Source organism: Ambystoma mexicanum, chromosome 3q, assembly GCF_040938575.1.
Source record: "Ambystoma mexicanum isolate Mex_15411 chromosome 3q, UKY_AmexF1_1, whole genome shotgun sequence".
Taxonomy (NCBI): Eukaryota; Metazoa; Chordata; class Amphibia; order Caudata; family Ambystomatidae; genus Ambystoma; species Ambystoma mexicanum.
This window is the reverse complement of record NC_090926.1, coordinates 201,679,302-201,697,143: the sequence shown is the minus strand read 5'-3', so window position 1 is coordinate 201,697,143 and position 17,842 is coordinate 201,679,302. Positions and strand designations below refer to the sequence as shown.

At 46.8% G+C, this 17,842-nt stretch overlaps 1 protein-coding gene across 3 annotated transcripts in view; it reads left to right on the top strand.

Annotated features, from left to right (window-relative positions):
• NEMP1 (nuclear envelope integral membrane protein 1) overlaps positions 1–17,842 on the top strand; it is a 984,307-nt gene that overhangs the window by 866,973 nt on the left and 99,492 nt on the right. Inside the window, exon 9 of one of the 3 annotated variants that reach the window (XM_069653553.1) lies at positions 13,618–14,046. The exons of the other annotated variants lie outside the window; for them this stretch is intronic. Coding sequence (XP_069509654.1) covers positions 13,618–13,621 — 4 coding nt within the window. The 3' untranslated portion in view covers positions 13,622–14,046. Of the gene's footprint in view, positions 1–13,617; positions 14,047–17,842 lie in introns of those variants that run through there. 3 annotated transcript variants of the gene reach the window in all.

The following is a 17,842-nucleotide window of genomic DNA, read 5'->3' as shown; positions in this document are numbered from 1 at the left end:
TTTTATTGCACGCAGCGTTGCAATGCACTGTAACAGTTTCAGAATGTTCTTTCGATTTAAATTTACCTCTTTCTGTTCTGGCAAGGCATTTTTTATTTGGATTTTCCATATGCCTTTACGTGTATTTTCAGATCGATGTTTACTGGACATGTTTTCTTTGTCGAGTTTTTCAATTCGTGCACTTGTTAGTTTCGGATTTAATTTGCTCCACTGGAGAAATGGGAGAGCTTCCGCCCTTCTTCTAGTCACATTTGCCCCTAAACTCTCTTTGGTGGTAATCAATGTGGAAGGAGCCTTAGCCTTTGCGACTTTCGTGATTACTTGCACGCCAGGGCTGGTCGAATTCGTGTTTGACTCGGTCGGCCTCTTCATGGGTTCTTTGCCAGGTCCTTCGGTGATAGACTTTGGTGCTGCTACAGTGCCAACACTGTCTTCGATGTCTACTTACATAACTTCAATGATACATCAGAACTTGAATCATTGTCACTGCTAGAAGCTTTTCTAGCTCTTTTGGCATTTGGCTGGGATGGTAACTTTTTCACCAGAGCCAATTTTGATTGTCCGTCCAATTCTTTCTCCGGCCGCTTGAATGGAGCAATGGACGGCGGAGTTGATAAGTTTCAAATTATTTTTTTCTTACAAGATGTTCGGGCACGTTTGGCTACTTGTTTCCGAGTTACAAGGTTTTGAGCACCTTTTGTGCCACAAGACTTTTGTTGCAGGAGTTGTTTTTCATTCTCTTTCGCCAGCCCTGTTGATGTTTTGAAAATCCCAAAGGAAAGTTTTTCTGTTAAGTTTATTTGTTCTTGTACCTCTGCGACTTTTTCTGCTTGGATAACCACACCAAGGGTGGCAGACGGGGCAGCGCCTTCTACAGCAATCAATGGAGGTACTTGTTGCATCAGACAGTTGTTCATGGAGCTCGCCACTGCGTGCTGTACCTGCCCAGGAGGGGCTCCTTTTGTAACACTTGAACGTCCTGCAGAGGTACTGCATACTGGTCCACATAGGGTTATCGGGTGCTTCTGGAATACGTGGCCAGTCTCCAAGGGTTGATCCTTAGATAAGTTAGTATGGCAGTTAGGAGCATGAACATATTCACAAACTGGATTCGTGACAGTGTGTTATGACGCATCCACTTTGTACACTCAATTACAGCGTCCATTAATGCGGAATTGTCGCTATTTGCCTGGCTAGATTGCCATTTTGAGGAGTTTTCGGCTTCAATATCCAATCTAGCATCAATTGCTTTCGAGAAACTTTCTAGACTTCTCATTTTTGCATTTATGTCTACCAGCATGGTCATTTGATCGCTTACAGCATCATGTATCGATTCATACAACTTCATAAATGGAAGTAATGCAATTGATGTTGCAGCCAATACGTTATGTATTTGGATTCCTGCCGCGGTAGACATAGAGCTTTTAGCTGATTGATCAGTTTGTCACCTCCTGGGCAGTTTTGGCCATCTTGGGAACTGCGTTTTTCTTTCTAAGCAAGTAGTCTACAGGAGGAATACACATTACAGCTCTTTTTTCAACTTTGTCTGTACCAGATAGTTCAAAATTCTCACATGACGATTGATGGGCGGAATTGTTTAAACTGGACAACGACGAAGTTTCGGATCTTTCAGAAAAGATGTTTTTTTTGCTCACAGAGCGTCGTTTTTTCTGATTTTGAGACTTGTTTTTCTCTGTGGAGTGATTTTTCCGAAAACTTGCGTTCAGACGTTCATAGGTGGCTAAGACGTCTGCTTTCAAACGGGCAGTCAGTCGAGCTTCACGAACAGAAAGATCAATAGAGTTTTGCTCTGTTACTGGCACTCGTACTGGACGCGAATCAGGAAGCGCCCCCTCGCCAGGGTCCGTGTTCTGATTTGGTTCTTTTCGTTTGTGGAGGCAGGAATGTCTCGAATAATCACGCCTCCCACTGCTGAGGAAGGAAGCAGAGAGGCGTCAGCCTTTCCTGAATTTTCTGCGGAGTAAATATTACACAGCGGGGATTCAAACTGCTCCATTACCTGCGTTAGGCCAGTTGGTTGGATAGTTCCCATCAATTCAGAGTCTGTTAATTCGAACCGCGATGCTTGCATCATTTCACACGCATCGACATATACTGAAGGAGAGAAATCCTGAACCAATTCCCCAGTGTCAGGGGTTGCCCTTTTATTACTTGTATTCCTTGAACCATCGCTCAATCTGGGTGGACCCAACGTTGTTTAGGCTAGAGCGGCTAGTGACGGCACCGATCCTTTGCCCAAAAAAGTTACCACCTCCAAACCGTTCTCAATGGCAAACTCAATTAGATCTTTTTGTGCTTTTGACTCCACCGGGGGAATAGGTCTTACCTCCTTTGGAAAACTTAACAAAGCTTTTCTTCTGCAGAGCAATGATTTCTGGCGAGTCTGTGGGCCTTCCTTTGTCGACGTCATCGTGTTGTTAGTCCTTGCGACAGCTCCCCAGCGCCAAACAGTCGCACAACAGTCACCGGCCTTTACCCCTGACGAGCTTAACGCCGCTCGGGTGGCTCACGGCTGATTAAAAGGTCCAGAGATATCACGTGATCAGTCAGGTGTTGCAGAGTGGCTCTGCCTCCTCCAGGAAGCGACAGGAGGCCACGGGGGCACAGCAAGAGCTATATGCAGCTCGCAATGCTGTGGGAGGCAGGAAAGCGTTCTGTATAAAAAACGAAGCTCCAATGTAGGTCACAAATGCAAGCTCACTGTGCAGCCCCGAGGCACAGATAAAATAAAGCAAGAACATTTCCGAACAATGTCTAATCATGCTACTGGAAAAAGCTATCTAACTATAATACTCCTATGTTCTGTCAGCTTTGCCTCCCACTTTGGGACATCTGCCCGATGGGGACAGGACTACGGACATTTTGCACAGCAGTAAATCCTCAAGCTATTTAGGGAGCCGGTGTGCATGTGTTGTGACCTAGTACTGCCACACCATGCCTTGCTCCTTCGCTACTAGTCTTCTAATCCACACTACTGCTACTGGATACATTGCATTCTGAAGCGCCCTTTTTCACCGTCCCTTGCTTTTGCGTTGTTAATTATTTTAATTTTGTTTGCCTTTGTGCTGTGTAAACCATAACCCGTGTATCTGTCCATTTGGACCCACAATATAGTACATGCTCATTCCTCTGTTCCCCCAGTAAAGTGCAGAATGAGTCTTGTTTTGTTTTGGCATAAAAAGGCAGCAGATATATTTCCACAACATCATGAAAACCACACTGCACACGTTAGTGGAAATAAATCTGAAGATGCGGCGACTGCTCCGTGTCCAACAACCTGCTTCCCCCTTTCTTTCCCAAAGTCCACTGTAGGCCCAACTCTCCCAACCCTTCGCGCCCAAGCCTCGCCTGCCCTTGCAGGTGTTCCTTGGCGCGGAGAGTGCCGTTTCTTTGGGGGGAAGCTGAGCCCTTATTGTTACCACCAGACGCCCCTGCCGCTTAGGCTCCCAAGAGGCGCTGGTCTGAGAAGAGTGAAGACACTTCCGGCTTTCTCCTGGCTCATCCGGAGTCTGGCTCTTGTGCTTGGTCGCCCAAACACCGCCACGCCACATGTAGGTTACCGTCCACCGTGGCTCCCCCTTTCCTTCTGTTACATTTCCAGGAGTTTTGTGCAGATATTCCAATAAAAGAGGTCCATCCCCATCGCCGACAAATGCACCCCATCCTTAAGGTAATATTCCGGGGATTTCAAGTTAATCAGGCCGTGCCTGATCTGGGGAAAACCTCTGCCCCTGCAGAATTTTGACATTGCACAATTCAACTTTCTTCTAGATTTTTCCACTGCTGAGTGGCCCTATGCACCCCGCCACTCCTGTCTCGGGATTATTTCCGACCAGATGATTTCCGTCTCCCAATTGTGCCGCCAGCTCCTGTAACGAGAACATCTCCCTCATCAAAGCCCCCCTCCCCAGGCTCGTCAAGTCATTGCCCCTCCCCCCAGATGTATGACCAAGATGTCTGGTTTTTGCTGATTACCCAGCAATTTGCGCACGTGCCCATGCAACTGAGCCCATTTCATCCCTGGCACCCCGTGCCACCGGATCCTGAATTCGCCGGCAGTCAACTCTTCCTGATCCGCCGTCCATCTCGTCCCTGCCCTTGACACAAACGAGTGTCCTATTACCCAGACAGATCTCCTCCTCAGAACCGCCTCTAGTGGGATGAGAAGGCAGCATGTTAACTGTACAGTTTCTCGGGTCTGACGTATCTCTTAAAACACCCTGATCTCCATCTCCCGATCTGCTTGATGTGTTCCGCCCCCAAGCTTGCGACTGCTGCTGATGTGGCTGCCCCTATCCTAAAGGAATGGTCCCCGAACACACCCTCCGTCTCCCCCATTTCCCCCAGTGACATGTCCAGGACCCTTTTAAACTGGAAGCGGCTCAATGCGGACCCATCCTGGTGTATGAGAAGAGGCCACCCCGCAACCCCGACGGAGGCCTCTGTTGGAGAGTGCCCTGACTGGGCATACTATGCTCCCCGGGATGGATCGGTGAGACATTGTACATCCTTTCCCTTCCTGATCAGTTTTTAGACCTTTTTAGTAACATGCTTAACCGCCGTCCGCTATGTGCACATCACTCAATTGTAAATACCCCATTCCCTTTGCCTCCCTGTTCTCCCGGACCAGCTTGCTCACCCTGAAAGCCCCAAAGAGCAAGAGTGAAAGCTGCCTCGAACCAAAACCCTCTCCTACTCGTCATGCCCACCCCAGAGATTTCACCAAGCTATGCACCTGACCGCCAGCACCAGCCCACAAAGGCCCTTACTGGCCTCTCCCTCTGTCCTGCAAGCAAAACCTCCTTCTGGAAGGCCAAGAACCGTTCCCAGCATGCCTTGTATCTTCTTGCCGTGCATGGTGGTAGCGCCGTGTGAATCAGGGAACTCAGATCGCCCCAATCATGCCCCACCACTGAGGTTTGAATGGGGTCATCACCTCGCTTGCTCCTGGACAATTCCCTCTGAATTTTTCCCACTGTAAACACGAGAGAGAGTCAGCGGCTATGTTTTTCACCTCTGGAATATGTCGTGCTCTGACCTCGATGTTTAATGCAAGCATGCTCCTGTTGAGCTCTCTAAGCAGTCTTAACACCCTTACATTGCTGGATGACCCATTATTTATGATCTGGACCACTGCCAGGTTGTGTGACCAGAGCAACACCCTTTTGTCCTTCAACTGCTCCCCCCACATTTTAAAGTCTACCACAATGGGTAACAGTTCTAGCAATGTGATGTCCTTAGTGATTCCCTGTTGATGCCACTCCGTGGGCAAAGCCTTTCCAAACCAATTGTTGAGGATTGCCCCAAAACCCAGGGCACCTGAGGAATCTGTGAATAGCCTGAGCCTGTCGCTACTGGTCCAATCCCCCCCTCCAAAGCCGTACCTCATTGAAGTCTTCCAGAAACTTTTCCCACATCCTGAGGTCCTACCTCACTTCGGATCCCAGCATGACATGTTGACACGCATGTTGCAACCCGACAGTTTTGAGTTCTACACTTCTCGCAAATATTTTGCCTGCCGGGATGACTTTCCCCGCGAAATTGAGATTACCTGGCAGTGACTGGAGCTCCTTCAGGGTCGCCTTACTCTTCCCCTTCAAACCCTTGATAGTCTCCTTCAATCTCATCACCTTGTCCTAGGGGAGTCTGCACTCTCCTTTGACGGAGTCAATTTCTATCCCAAGGAATGTCAAGCAGGTAACCGGTCCCACCGTCTTGCCTTCAGCTACCGGGGCCCCCATCCCCTTCATTAAACCCTGAAATGTACTTATGAGGGACCCGCACTCCCTGGTCCCTTCTTTGCCGATGAACAAAAAATGATTGAGGTAGTGCAAGACTCCCCCTCCCCTCCCCCCCCCCCCTCCTGCACCTCTTGTTTTCTGCAAACTCAAGAAGGTGCTGAACGCCTCAAAATAGGCACATGATATGGCGCAACCCATTGGTACCATTTCCACCGCATCTTCAAAAGAGGAATAATGCACCCAACATAACTCTTCGGCTATGCAGTCATTAACTGAGTTACCTTCAGGAAAGGAGAGGTGGTGAATCAAGCGGTATTGTCCCTTCTCCTCCTTAGGAACCAACCCCAAAGGTGATACCACAAAATTCTCCATTGGTGGGCATGCGAACGGGCCAGCCACTCTACCCAACTTGATTTCTTTGTCCACTTTAAGGGCCACCACCTCTGGCATCCCCCACCAGAAACCTTCCCATAGCAGTTTTGCATCAATACTGTTGGGTATGCATTTAAATAGGGAGTCATTGCCTGTAGGTTAACCGGTGTGGGTAAACAATTTTTAATCACAATCTGAGATACCCACGGGCATGTACATTTTAACATGAGCGTTTTCCCTTCATTCCCTCTTTCCTTTCTCCTTCGCTTTGGGGGTACTCCTGCGCTTCCCTTCACCGGTAGAGGAGCTACGGTCCCCTGCACCCTTGCCCGCACATGCCTGAAGCGACATGTTTTGCCAAAGGGGCAGCCCTCTTCAGTATTGAACCTCCAGCATTCTTGCCCCCGCTGGTAGCTGGCTCGGCTGTTCCAGGAGGAGTGCCAGCGAAAGGATGCCCTACCCCGTTGAGAATAACCCCCTCTGCCCCTCCAGACTTGAGGTTTCTCCCCTTGGGCCTTGTCCCCCCCCCCCCCCCTTCGCTTGCCAGTACCATTTTATCTATGAATCCCCCAATGTCCATCTCATCCCAAGACATGGCGGGCCAGACTTGAATTTTTAACCGAAAGCCCATGTCATACTGTAATCCACCTCACCCCTCCCCCTGCTTCAAATACAGGTCATGACTATACTGTTCATAACTGATCGATAATGCATCCTGTGGGTACTTCTCTAGCATAATTGACATGTACATTTTGAATGCTTTCAGCCAGTTGTGAATGGTTGGCTCCACCTTGGGTTTTTCCCTTTCCCTCTTTTCCTTCTCTTTTTCTGACAAATCCTGTATACCTTCTCCTGAGGGTTCCATTCCCACCAAATCTAAGATTTCAATAAATTAATTGCTCCACAATTTCTCCTTGGTAACCCCATGGGATGTGCCACACCAAGGAACTCACTGACATCCGGACTGGGGCGAAGCCTGGCATTGGTCTCCCATATTGAGTAACATTTCCCCACAATCCCCCATGTATGTCATTCGCACCCCCTGTGGTCTGGGCCCCTTGATTCTCCCCACTAAAGGTGTTCACTCCGGGTCCTGACAACCCCTGCCCCCACCATGGCGGACTCTGCTGTGCCCCTGCCAGCGCTATCCCTTCCTGAGGCACCATATTCACCCCCCCCCCCCCGTACATGGCTTGGGTTAGTTCCTGCCATGGCGTGATACACTTGGGGCGTCTGGACCACCCCACCTGGGAATCCGAGTTGTGCAAGGTAACTGCCTGATAGCCCCTGGGCCCCAGCCCCACTGGCCCAAGGTTAACCCCACGCTGTTGCACCATTGCCGCATTACTTGCAATTCGATTAAAAGCATTAACATTACCACTCAACTACTGACCATTGCCCCCATTGGTCTCTGCTGATTAGTCTTCTCTCCATGTCACAGCTGGAACCAGTACCGAAGACTTAGTTCGGAACAGGAGGGAGGCCAACATCGGTAAAAGGGGGACCGTACCTTCAGGTGAGGTACGAGTTTCGGCACCTGCCTTCGGTACCCAAGGGAAGACTGCCTCCTCAGTTCCGGGGTCTTCACTGAACCGTTCAGGGGGAACACCCTGGGCGTGTTCACCCCAGAGTACCTCTAGGTGGGAAAGCACTAGTGCCTCCAGGTGGGAAAGGGTCTGAGAAGATCCACCTGGTACCAGAAGAATTATTTACAACAGATAAAACAATGGTACAGGGAAAACCCTTTAATGCCCAGTAATCCGAACGGGCAAGGGTTCAGGCAAAGAGGCCCTCGCCTCCAGGGTTGACTCAGTCCATTCAGATTCCCCTGTATCTGCTAAATCCAAGTCCTCTACTGCATGTAAAACTTCTTGTACTTTGGAAAGTCTTATCCTCTATAACCGCAGTTCAGCTCTCAAGCTCCTCCGTATCGAGGAAATCACATACGTCCTCTCGTATGTGATATAAACACCCTTACTCGAGATCCAGTCCGGTGCAGACTTCTCCAAGGAAGCACAAGCGGAAAAAATCTCCAGTGGCATCTCTCGGATTCGGTACCATAAAGTCCGAAAGATAATCCTATTCTAGTTTCTGACTCGGAAAGACTTTCATGCTCCCAATTTTTTACAGTTCCACCGGAACAATTATTCAGCACTCGTGTGGGAGTTCATTCACCTCACATTTTTGGCACACTTTTCTCCTCAGACTGAGGACAATTTGAGCCAACCAACTTGGGTCCCAACACACTCTGGACCACAGCTGGTTTTAACCAATATCCAAGGGCTTAGACCTGTGGTTTTTAACATCTCCAATCCCAACCAGCTGCCTAACAGAGCTGACTCTTCTACTTTCCCTTTCAGGCTAGAAGAGCCCCAACCTCGCCCTTCTCAAATGGCGAACAGTACAGGAAGCCATGCTTTCTGAGCCCTTCTTAGAAGTTCTGGTTTAACGCATTAAAGACAAAATGTCACCTGTTATTCCTCGGGGATCAATGCCCACCAATCCTATTCCTGGGCCAATCACTCTATCTGTGGACAACGAGGATTCTGCTCCTCCATCCAAGAAACAAAAAATGTCCAAAGACTCTGAGACAGACACTGATGACGACACCTCTCGGTCACCATCCAAGGTGTTTCATGACATTATGACAAAAGCCATGCAGGCACTAGAAATCCTTTCTACTGGTAAGCCTGAAACGGCAGGTGTTTTTGGAAAACTGCCATCTCTGCATTCAAAGAATCCACTTCCCATGGAATTGTCAGTTCTAGAGCAAGCTTTCGCTCATTTGGGTAAGCCTCATTCAGATCCACACATCTCCAAAGCTCTAGACAACAAGTACAAGGTGCCTAAGGAGGAACCTTTCATACTTGTGGGCAATCTTCCTGCACAATCCTCGGTAGTTTCAGCTGCCCTAGGCACAAAGGGAAAAGGCCCTTCTAAATCTTCAGCTTCAGTTCTTGATAAGAATGCAAAAGCATGGGAAGCTCAGGGTAAGAAGGATTACACTTACGCTACCTTACAACTCAGGCAGGTAAACACTGCTATAGTTTTAGCAGGATTTAATATCCTTAATTGGGGAAAATCTCGAATGCTTTGCAGACATGCGCACTCAGGAAGCCTCTGACTAGTTTTCCTTTTGGATTTCGGAAGGTAGAGAAGCGGCTATCCAGCAGCTTCAAGTGGTTAAAGACCTCAGACACAACAGCAAGAGCAGTCACTACTGCAGTCTGCATGCCTAGACACGTTTTATTTGTCAGCCTCTTCCTTTCACCAATATATACAGGAGAAGGTGCTTGATCTTCCGTTTGATGGCAAGACAGTTTGATCATGGCAAGACACTGTTTGATCTCTCCACTGAAGAGGTCCTAAAATGTAAGGTGTTTGTCACGCCTGCCAAAACCCTTAGCTTAATTTCGGTGAAACAACCCGATCACCAAAACTTTAAATCATTCAAACCATGTCCTCAAGGAAATAGTGGTGCTGCCACTTTGGCAAAGTCTCATTACTCTTCTACAAAGAGAAGCTATAGAACCAAATCTGAGTCGGGGCCTTACCCTGCCTCAAATTCTTCACAAGAACAAAAGAAGTCTACTTGACTTCCTTGCAGACATGTACATAGCTTCCGCTCCTACTATCAATGAGCACACATCCCTGGTATCAGGAAGTGTGTCCAACTTTTTTCCCCTTTGGAAAAACATCACTCAAGAGGAATGGGTCCTGAATATTATTCAGCATGGTTACCGTCTTGCCCTTCTGGCTGGCTATTCCACCATCCTCTCCTCCGAAGCTCCAAAAATCGTCCCCGGATCTCCTGAAAGAGATCCAAAAATTCCTTTCATTAGGAGCGATATAATTGGTTCCTCAAGAGGAATTGGGTCAGGACTTTTATTCCTGTTACTTACTGATGACAAAGAAAACCGGCAGGATCCTACCAATTCTGGACCTTTCAGATCTCAACCAATTTCTGTTAATCAAAACCTTCCATTTGGTGCCCATTCTGCAGGTTCTAGCCTCTCCATCTGAACTATTGAATGGCATCTATAGATCTACTGGATGCTTATTTTCACATTCACATCTTGAAAGATCACCATCCATTCCAGAGGTTCACCATAGGAAGGTCTCATTACCACTTCACATGTCTACCCTTCGAGCTCATTTCTGCCCCAGGGTTTTCACGAAAAATCTGGGGTCAGTGGCATGCCTACCTTCAGTTAAGGACAGTACATCTATATCCTTATCTAGACAACTGGCTTCTCAAAGCACAGTCTCTGGAGGAATTGCCAGAAGAATTGCTTCAAAAGATGCAATTAACATGCCACACTCTATTCTATTCAACCTAGGGTTTTCCATAAATGTGGCAAAATACAAGCTCATCCCTTCGCAAAGGATCCAATTCCTTGGAGCAGTAATAGATACTACTCTACACAGAGCCTTTCCACCCCCTGAAAAAGTGGAAGCAATTGAACAAACCATTGTAAAGTCCAATACACATCAGATTCTAACCGCTTGGTGGTTTCAAATGCTCTTGGGGCTAATGGCCTCTTGTATAAACCTAGCTCCCTTTGCAAGGCTCCATAAGAGAACAGTCCAGTGGCATATTGCTTGCAACTGGAACCAGCTGTTGCATTCTCAGGAAATTCAAATTCCAAAGCAAGTTCAGGACTTGCTAGCCTGGTGAAACTCCCCATAGAACATGTTAATCGGGTCTCCTTTTCAGCCTCCTCTTCGCTAATTAGGTATTACAACAGACGCATCAGAGTATGGTTAGGGAGCCCATTGTGTAAGTAACGGCATACAGTCTTTGGTCTTCCCAGGAAAAGGACCACATAAATGTCCTGGAACTAAGAGCCATATTTCTCGCTCTAAAATCGTTTCTTCCCTCCCTTCAAGGAAAAGTGGTGAAGATTCTAATGGATAATACCACTGCAATGGTATCAACAAGCAAGGGGGTACTTGTTGCCTTCCACTGTGTCTCCTAGCAGAAAAGATTTGGTATTGGACTATTCAGAATTACATTTTCTTGTTGGCGTCCCATCTGGAGGGACCGAAGAACGTCCTAGCAGACACTGAGCTGGTTACAGTCTGTTCCGCACGAATGGGAGCTGAAACCTTCAGTAGCAAAGATATTTCAGAAGTTGGGCCATCCATCAGTAGACCACTTTGCCAACCAGCACAACTCTCTATATCCTCAGTTCGCGTCAAGGCAAGGTCAGGGTCTTCAGTCCCTGGGAGATGCTCTAAATCTTGATTGCTCGAACCTAGCACTTTATGCGTTTACACCTCTCCCATTGATACACAAAATATTGCTCAAATTCAAAATGTCACAGAATCCAGCAATGATTCTAATAGCCCAGTTCTGGTCTCGCCAGATTTGGTTTCCAAACCTCTTGAAATTAGCAGGGACTTCCAAATTAGATCTCCCATCATCAAGGGATCTGACTCAACAGAAAGGGTGGGTTCTTCATCCCACCCCTCAGTTGCTGAACTTGAAGGCCTGGATCCTGAACAACTGGCCTTCTCCCACTTACATTTGCCAAAGCAAAATATAACCATGTCAGCTTCTAGGAAAGCTTCTACTAAGAGGCGATATCGTAGCAAATGGTTATGGTTCTGTCACTGGGCCTTGGACAAGACCATAACCCTCTAGAGGCTTGTATTGATACTGTTATGTCCTTCATGTCTTTTCTAGTTTCCACTGGTGTCAAAGTAGACACTTGAAAACATTACTTAACGGCTGTTGGTGCATACCTAAATAGAGAACATAAGTCTTTCTCTCTTTAAAAAAAAGCCATTCAAAGGCACTTCGAGGGCCTTTTACGTTTACATTCCCCTATTTGTGAACCTCCACCTCAGTGGGATCTGCACATGGTTTTGTCAGCAAAAACCATTCGAGCTGATGGCCTCATGTGAATTAGAATTTCTAACTTGGAAACAAGCATTCTTAGTAGCCATTGCTTCGGCTAAAAGGATCAGAGAGCTCAAAGCTCTCTCCTCCAAGGAACCTTTATATAGTATTCCATGAGGATTAAGTAGTCCTCCATATGGTGCCCTCCTTTCTACCAAAGTTGGACTCCAATTTTCATTTGAATCAGGAAATATGTCTTCCCGTTCTTCTTCCCAGGCCACATGCTTCCGTGGCCGAGGAAACCTTACATAACCTAGACATTGTAAGAACTCTAAATTGTATCTAGAAAGGACCAAGCCCTTCAGAAAAGCAGATGAGCTCTTCATTACTTATGGGGTCCTTCTCCTGGCAATAAGGCAGCTAAAGTTTCCACTGCTAGATGGGTTGTCTCCTGTATCTCCAAGGCCTATGATATGAAAGGGCTTGCGACTCTGCAGAGACTTCAGTCCTGTTCCCATTGTAGACATCTGTTATTATTAAAGCGGCTACTTGGGCTACCCCGCTTGCTTTTTGCAAGCACTATGCTATGAATACATCTTCTAGAAATGATGCAAAATTCGGGCAAGAGGTGCTCCACAACTTGTTTGCCTGAATGCCGTACATGCCGTCTTCTCCACCCAACTGGTCTGGTCCCAACCAGTTGGGAAGGAGGGAGAGGCAGGACGAAAGAGAAATGAAACAATTACCTTCATGGTGATTCAGGTTCTCTTAATCTAGGCTCTCCCTCCTTCACAACACCCACCCAGCCATCCCCTACAGTAAGCATACACTTAAATTCTACCGCCATTGGCGGTAACACAGGAACTGGGTGTCGAACGTTGGTGCTGTAGGGGTAAGGTGTTGGCCCTGCGTGCGGAGGGACTCGTGTGTGATGTGATCCCTACCCCTTCAAAATTTCTTAGTGACCACTATCTTTTTTCAGCCAGCTTTTCTGGCCCACCTGCACACTAGTTGTGAAAGAGGCAGAGCCTGGACTAAGAGAACCTGAATCATCATGAAGGTCATTTTTCATATTTATAGCGGCAGCCATTTGTTTGTCTCTTGCTCTCACCGCTAATAAAACGACCTGGAACCAAGCAATTCAGCATGGCACTTCATATCTGTTACAAGTAAGCAGCAATAGGGATAATTATTTTGGGATTCTACCCCCTGAGGGTCCCATTTAGGTTTATTGTATAACAGTGAAGTACACCTATTTTTGTTTTAGCTTTCAGGTGATTACAACTCAGTATTTTGGAAGAGTGGAGCAATGCCAAACTGATTGTTTCAGCTCATGTAAATTGATCATAGGTAAGCATTTATTTCACTCTAGAAGTATATATCAACAGAGAGTTGATCAAAAGTGTAGAACTAAATAAAGGTTCTTATGGGTTCCTTTAACAGAGTAGCCAATTGATAAACGACTAATCAGAAGCACACATACTAAGATGGTGTGGATTCAACATTTATGGTTGTTGGTGTCCAAAGGCAAAAATTCCAGGTACATTTTTGCATATATAGCGTGATGTATAGAGGTGTTAGTCCAGTCATTAAATAGACTAAATTTAGACTAAGTATATCACTTTTCTACTTTTTCAGATAACCCTGGAAGGATTTTGGAAGATGGGTTCTTTCAGTAAACATGTTGAAGTTCAAGTTTTTCATACAACAAGAAGTTCACTACACGATTGTGGATTATTGGGGCCCCTGAGGAATGTGCATCGTAGAAGGGCTTTTTTGGGATAGAAACATGTATTTAGGATTGTTGATAAGCGTCTATGTGCTACTCCATACTAGAGTTCCAAGAACACTATGCGGGCATAAATGTTTGTTTCGTGCTGTTTCAAACATGTATTTTACATGATACATCTGAATATTTATATTGAGGTCTGTGTACTGTAAATCAATTGAACCTATGTTGGTGTGGTTTGAAAGTTTGTAATGAATTACAATGTCTTTTATGTGATTTTTATAATAAAGTATTTTTTATATTTTTCACGATACCGTAACTGGTAACAATGAGGGTCCATTATTTCAGGACTGCTTCTCAGTCAATTTAGACAAGGGAGAGCAGAGTGACTGTTACAAGAGCCTTCTTTTTGAGATTTTATTTGTTTAAAATTGCACGCACTTCAATAAATAAAATGCTACAAAAAAAGCACTTCAGTGCAAATGGTCTCACCACCGGCCTATCAGCACACCCTTTTATCGTTTGACTCTATTGGTTTGGCCATTGCTGGTTGCCCGCTTTGAACACCTTGGACACTCATTAGTCTCCACCCAAAGAGTGCTTCTGATGACCTCCTTTCGTGTGCCTTCTCCTGCTCAAATTCTCCTTTCGAATGGACTGTGTCCTGCCACGTATTCCCCATCTTTGATATACTCTATCCTGCTTGCAGCTCTGAAACTTTTCACAGCAGAGGGCGCTGTGTCATCGCCGATCCCATGTCCCTCGACGGCCTCGGTCAGCTCTCAAGAAGGACGTAGTCAGTATAAAGGCCACGCAACACGCCCGTTGCCTTAGTTTAGTTTTTCCACACAGCTAGCTCGAAGTGGTTCACTCGCCTCAGCGTTCAACTTAACTGCACACTTGAAATTACTTGATGTCCACCTCTACCACGAAAATGGGATTTAAAGATGTAATGACTGCGGCTCGAATATGTTGATAACGAATCTGCATCAAGTATGTCTTTGGTGTTTTGGAACGGGTCACAAAGTCGATGACTGTGGCACCTGTCAGTCTATGACGGTGAAGGCCTTAAAAGAGGGAGGGAAAACTCGTCCTGGCCAGGCATCCCCCCCTCACCTCCCACATCCCTCAAATCTGCTTCGACCACTCCATCGAAAGTTAAATCTTCAGAGGACAAGAGCCAGAGTGATGTTTGTTCTCGCCGGTTCAAGAAATTGCGCAATGATGCGAAGGTCCTGTCGCTCTGCATCATCCTCCTTGAGGAAATTGTGAGAAACCTGAGGGTATTCTCACTCCTAACCCCCTTGGATCCTCTGTGCAGGTGGCCATGGGAAGGCCATCACTCTTGGATCCTGACCCTGGGGGCGGAGAAACAAGGGATGATCACCTTGGGTGAAGGGTCCTTTGGGCCTGGGAGTGATGTGCCCTTGGGCGAGACATGGTATCGTTTCCCATATTGATGACAAACCCAACGCTTTCCCAACCTTCATGGGCTGTTATAAGCCAGTTCTCCTCATTTCTCCACAATTGACAATACTGGGACGAAGAAGAGGCAACTACGAGCAATGAAGATTATACTCTTACCACTCTGGTGCTGGGACGAGGAAGATGCCTGCAAAGAGCTGAGAGGGTCAGGCATGTCCCTTTGATTGTGGTCAGGTAGGGCAAATTGGACATCCACGCCTGCAGCCTGCCAAGGGGATTCAGGTGTATTAAAGGAGACCAGCCTTGCAGGAAAGAGAGCAACAGGGGCGACGCGAGAAGCAGCAAGGAGGCCGGTGCAAGCAGCAGGGAATGTTAGTGGAACCTTATTGAACCTTATAGGAGCAGGACACTAAGGATTGCAGAGAGAGGTGGTCCATGAAAGCTTGGCGTGGGAGCTTGGACTCCATAGAGCAGACTAAACACAGTGAAGGGAATCCAATTAAGGTACATTTTAAACTTTTTGTGGAACTATTTTACACTTGGAGAAGTGAGCTGAACGGAAGCTGGGAGAAGCTCAGAACTTTGCGTTGAGCATGGGTTTCCTTTGGTTGCTGACATCCCTACACATTGTACAGATTTAGTTGTGAGGGCAAGTATAGGTTTTGGATACAGGCAGATTCTTGAGTTGAACTACTCACGTTCCTTAGTTTCATTTAGGTAGGGAAATTCCACCTTTGCATAGGGCAGGTTAGGCCTTTATCCATTCTGACTTTTAAGTTAATACATTGTTTTATTTTTAATTCTGAATCAGTCTGTGTCTTGCTTCATGATGGCTTCAGAAATATCTCACCCGATGGACAACAGGTGAGCTTCTCTATAAAGACTGCTTCTGTAGCAGAGTTAAGCTCTCCAACTGAAAATGCTCAAGGTATTTGCAAAGGGGGCAACACCTACCCCTTCGGAGAAGTTGAAAAAAAGACTTCGGGCTTCATTACGCCACATCAGGCTGACAGGGTGTCTACAAAATCCACTGTTCACGGACCCAAGAGTCCGGACAGAAAGATCTCGAAGGTCCATCGAGCGCCATGTCGAGTTAAGACTCGGTCTGCACTCGGAAACCTTCGACAATCTAATCAAACCTGTCTAAGGTTTTTAAACCACAAAGACTTCTTTAAGTGAGAGTTCAAAGGAGAAGGAGGAAAAGGAGGACTCTGTATTTCGGTTTGGCCTTCATTATGGCACTCCTGGTGTCCCAGAAGAGCTAATCTCAGCAGAATCTAGGATGAGGGACCTAGTTGACACACTTAAGGATGCTAGTGGACTAGACACTTATCCAGAGGAGAGGTTTGGTACACCTGGGGGATCTAGTCAGGCTGATGCTTCATACAGATCTGTGAAGTCAAAGGTCATTGAGTAGCTTAACTGGGGTAAGGCTGCTGTGGAGTTTGAACAGGATGATTTATCCGACATCCTTGATGGGTCTGGCAAAGGATCCCATATTCCCATTCCATATAGTAGGCAAAATGGAGTCCTGGAAAATTGGATGAAACCAGATTCCACCCCTCCTTTTGAATAAAGATCTCACCAAAAAAAATAGATCTTCCTCCATGGGCCTGGAGTTTCTCTCCAAACATCCAAGCCCAGAGAGCTTGGTACAAGCAGCCACCTCTAGCTCCAAAGGCGCGGCGTACCCTCTGATTCCGCCAGACAGAGATAAGAGTGGAAACACTGGGGAAGAGTTTTCTTGGCACAGAAAATGGCTCTGAAGGCGGTGAATGCCACCTGTGCCTTTGCCAAGTTCACTTGTACTCTGTGGGAGGTGGCACCGATGACGGCTCACCATAACCCTGAGGGCGAGGAAAGAGGGCTTCCTAAACATCATACTGGATGGAAAGGATGCCATGTGTCAATCATTACAATCTGGGCTTGACGCAGACAGTGTGAGTTGCTTTATGGCTGCCAGTAACGTTCTGAGGACATTTGCATGGTTAGTCAGGTTTTGCACCTGATGTGCAAACTAGACTTTTAGATATGCCCTAGATATGCCCTTTGAGGGTTCACAACTCTTTTGCCCAAGGCGGATGAAAGTTTAGAGAAGCTGCAATCTGCTAAAGCTGCCGCTAAATCGGAGTGCTGCAATTCGTCAGCCACAACGGGGACTATCTTCTTTGCAAGGTTGGAGAGGTCAATAATTTGTTTCTACTCCTCTGTCGGAATTCTGAGAGGACAGTTTGCTGAGGGGACAAAGGAGACAGCCCTGTGGTTCACGAGGATGTGGAGGGTACTTCTATACCCTCAGCATCTTTGCCATTTGCAACCTCTGTGGCCGCAAATTAAGGACTTGACTCACAGGACTGTGGTAGGAGACAGGTTATCTCAGCATCTGGAAGTGTGAAGTGTTACTTCCAATGCATGGGCACAACAAACAGTTTCCCATGGGTACTACCTTCCTTTTTCTAAAGAGGCCTCCAAAGTGTCCTCCAAGAGGCCATTACTTGAGAGAACCAAACCGGCTCCTCCTACCGGAGGTACTAATCCTGTTGAAGGATGGTGCACTCAAATTAGTACCTGCAGTGGATAGAAATCCAGGCTGGTACTCGCCATACTTTATGATCCCAAAAAAGGATGAGGATTGCGACCTATCTTGGATTTGAGATGCTTGAACAAGTTCCTCTGGAATTAAAAGTTAAACATTGTCACTCTTTTGCA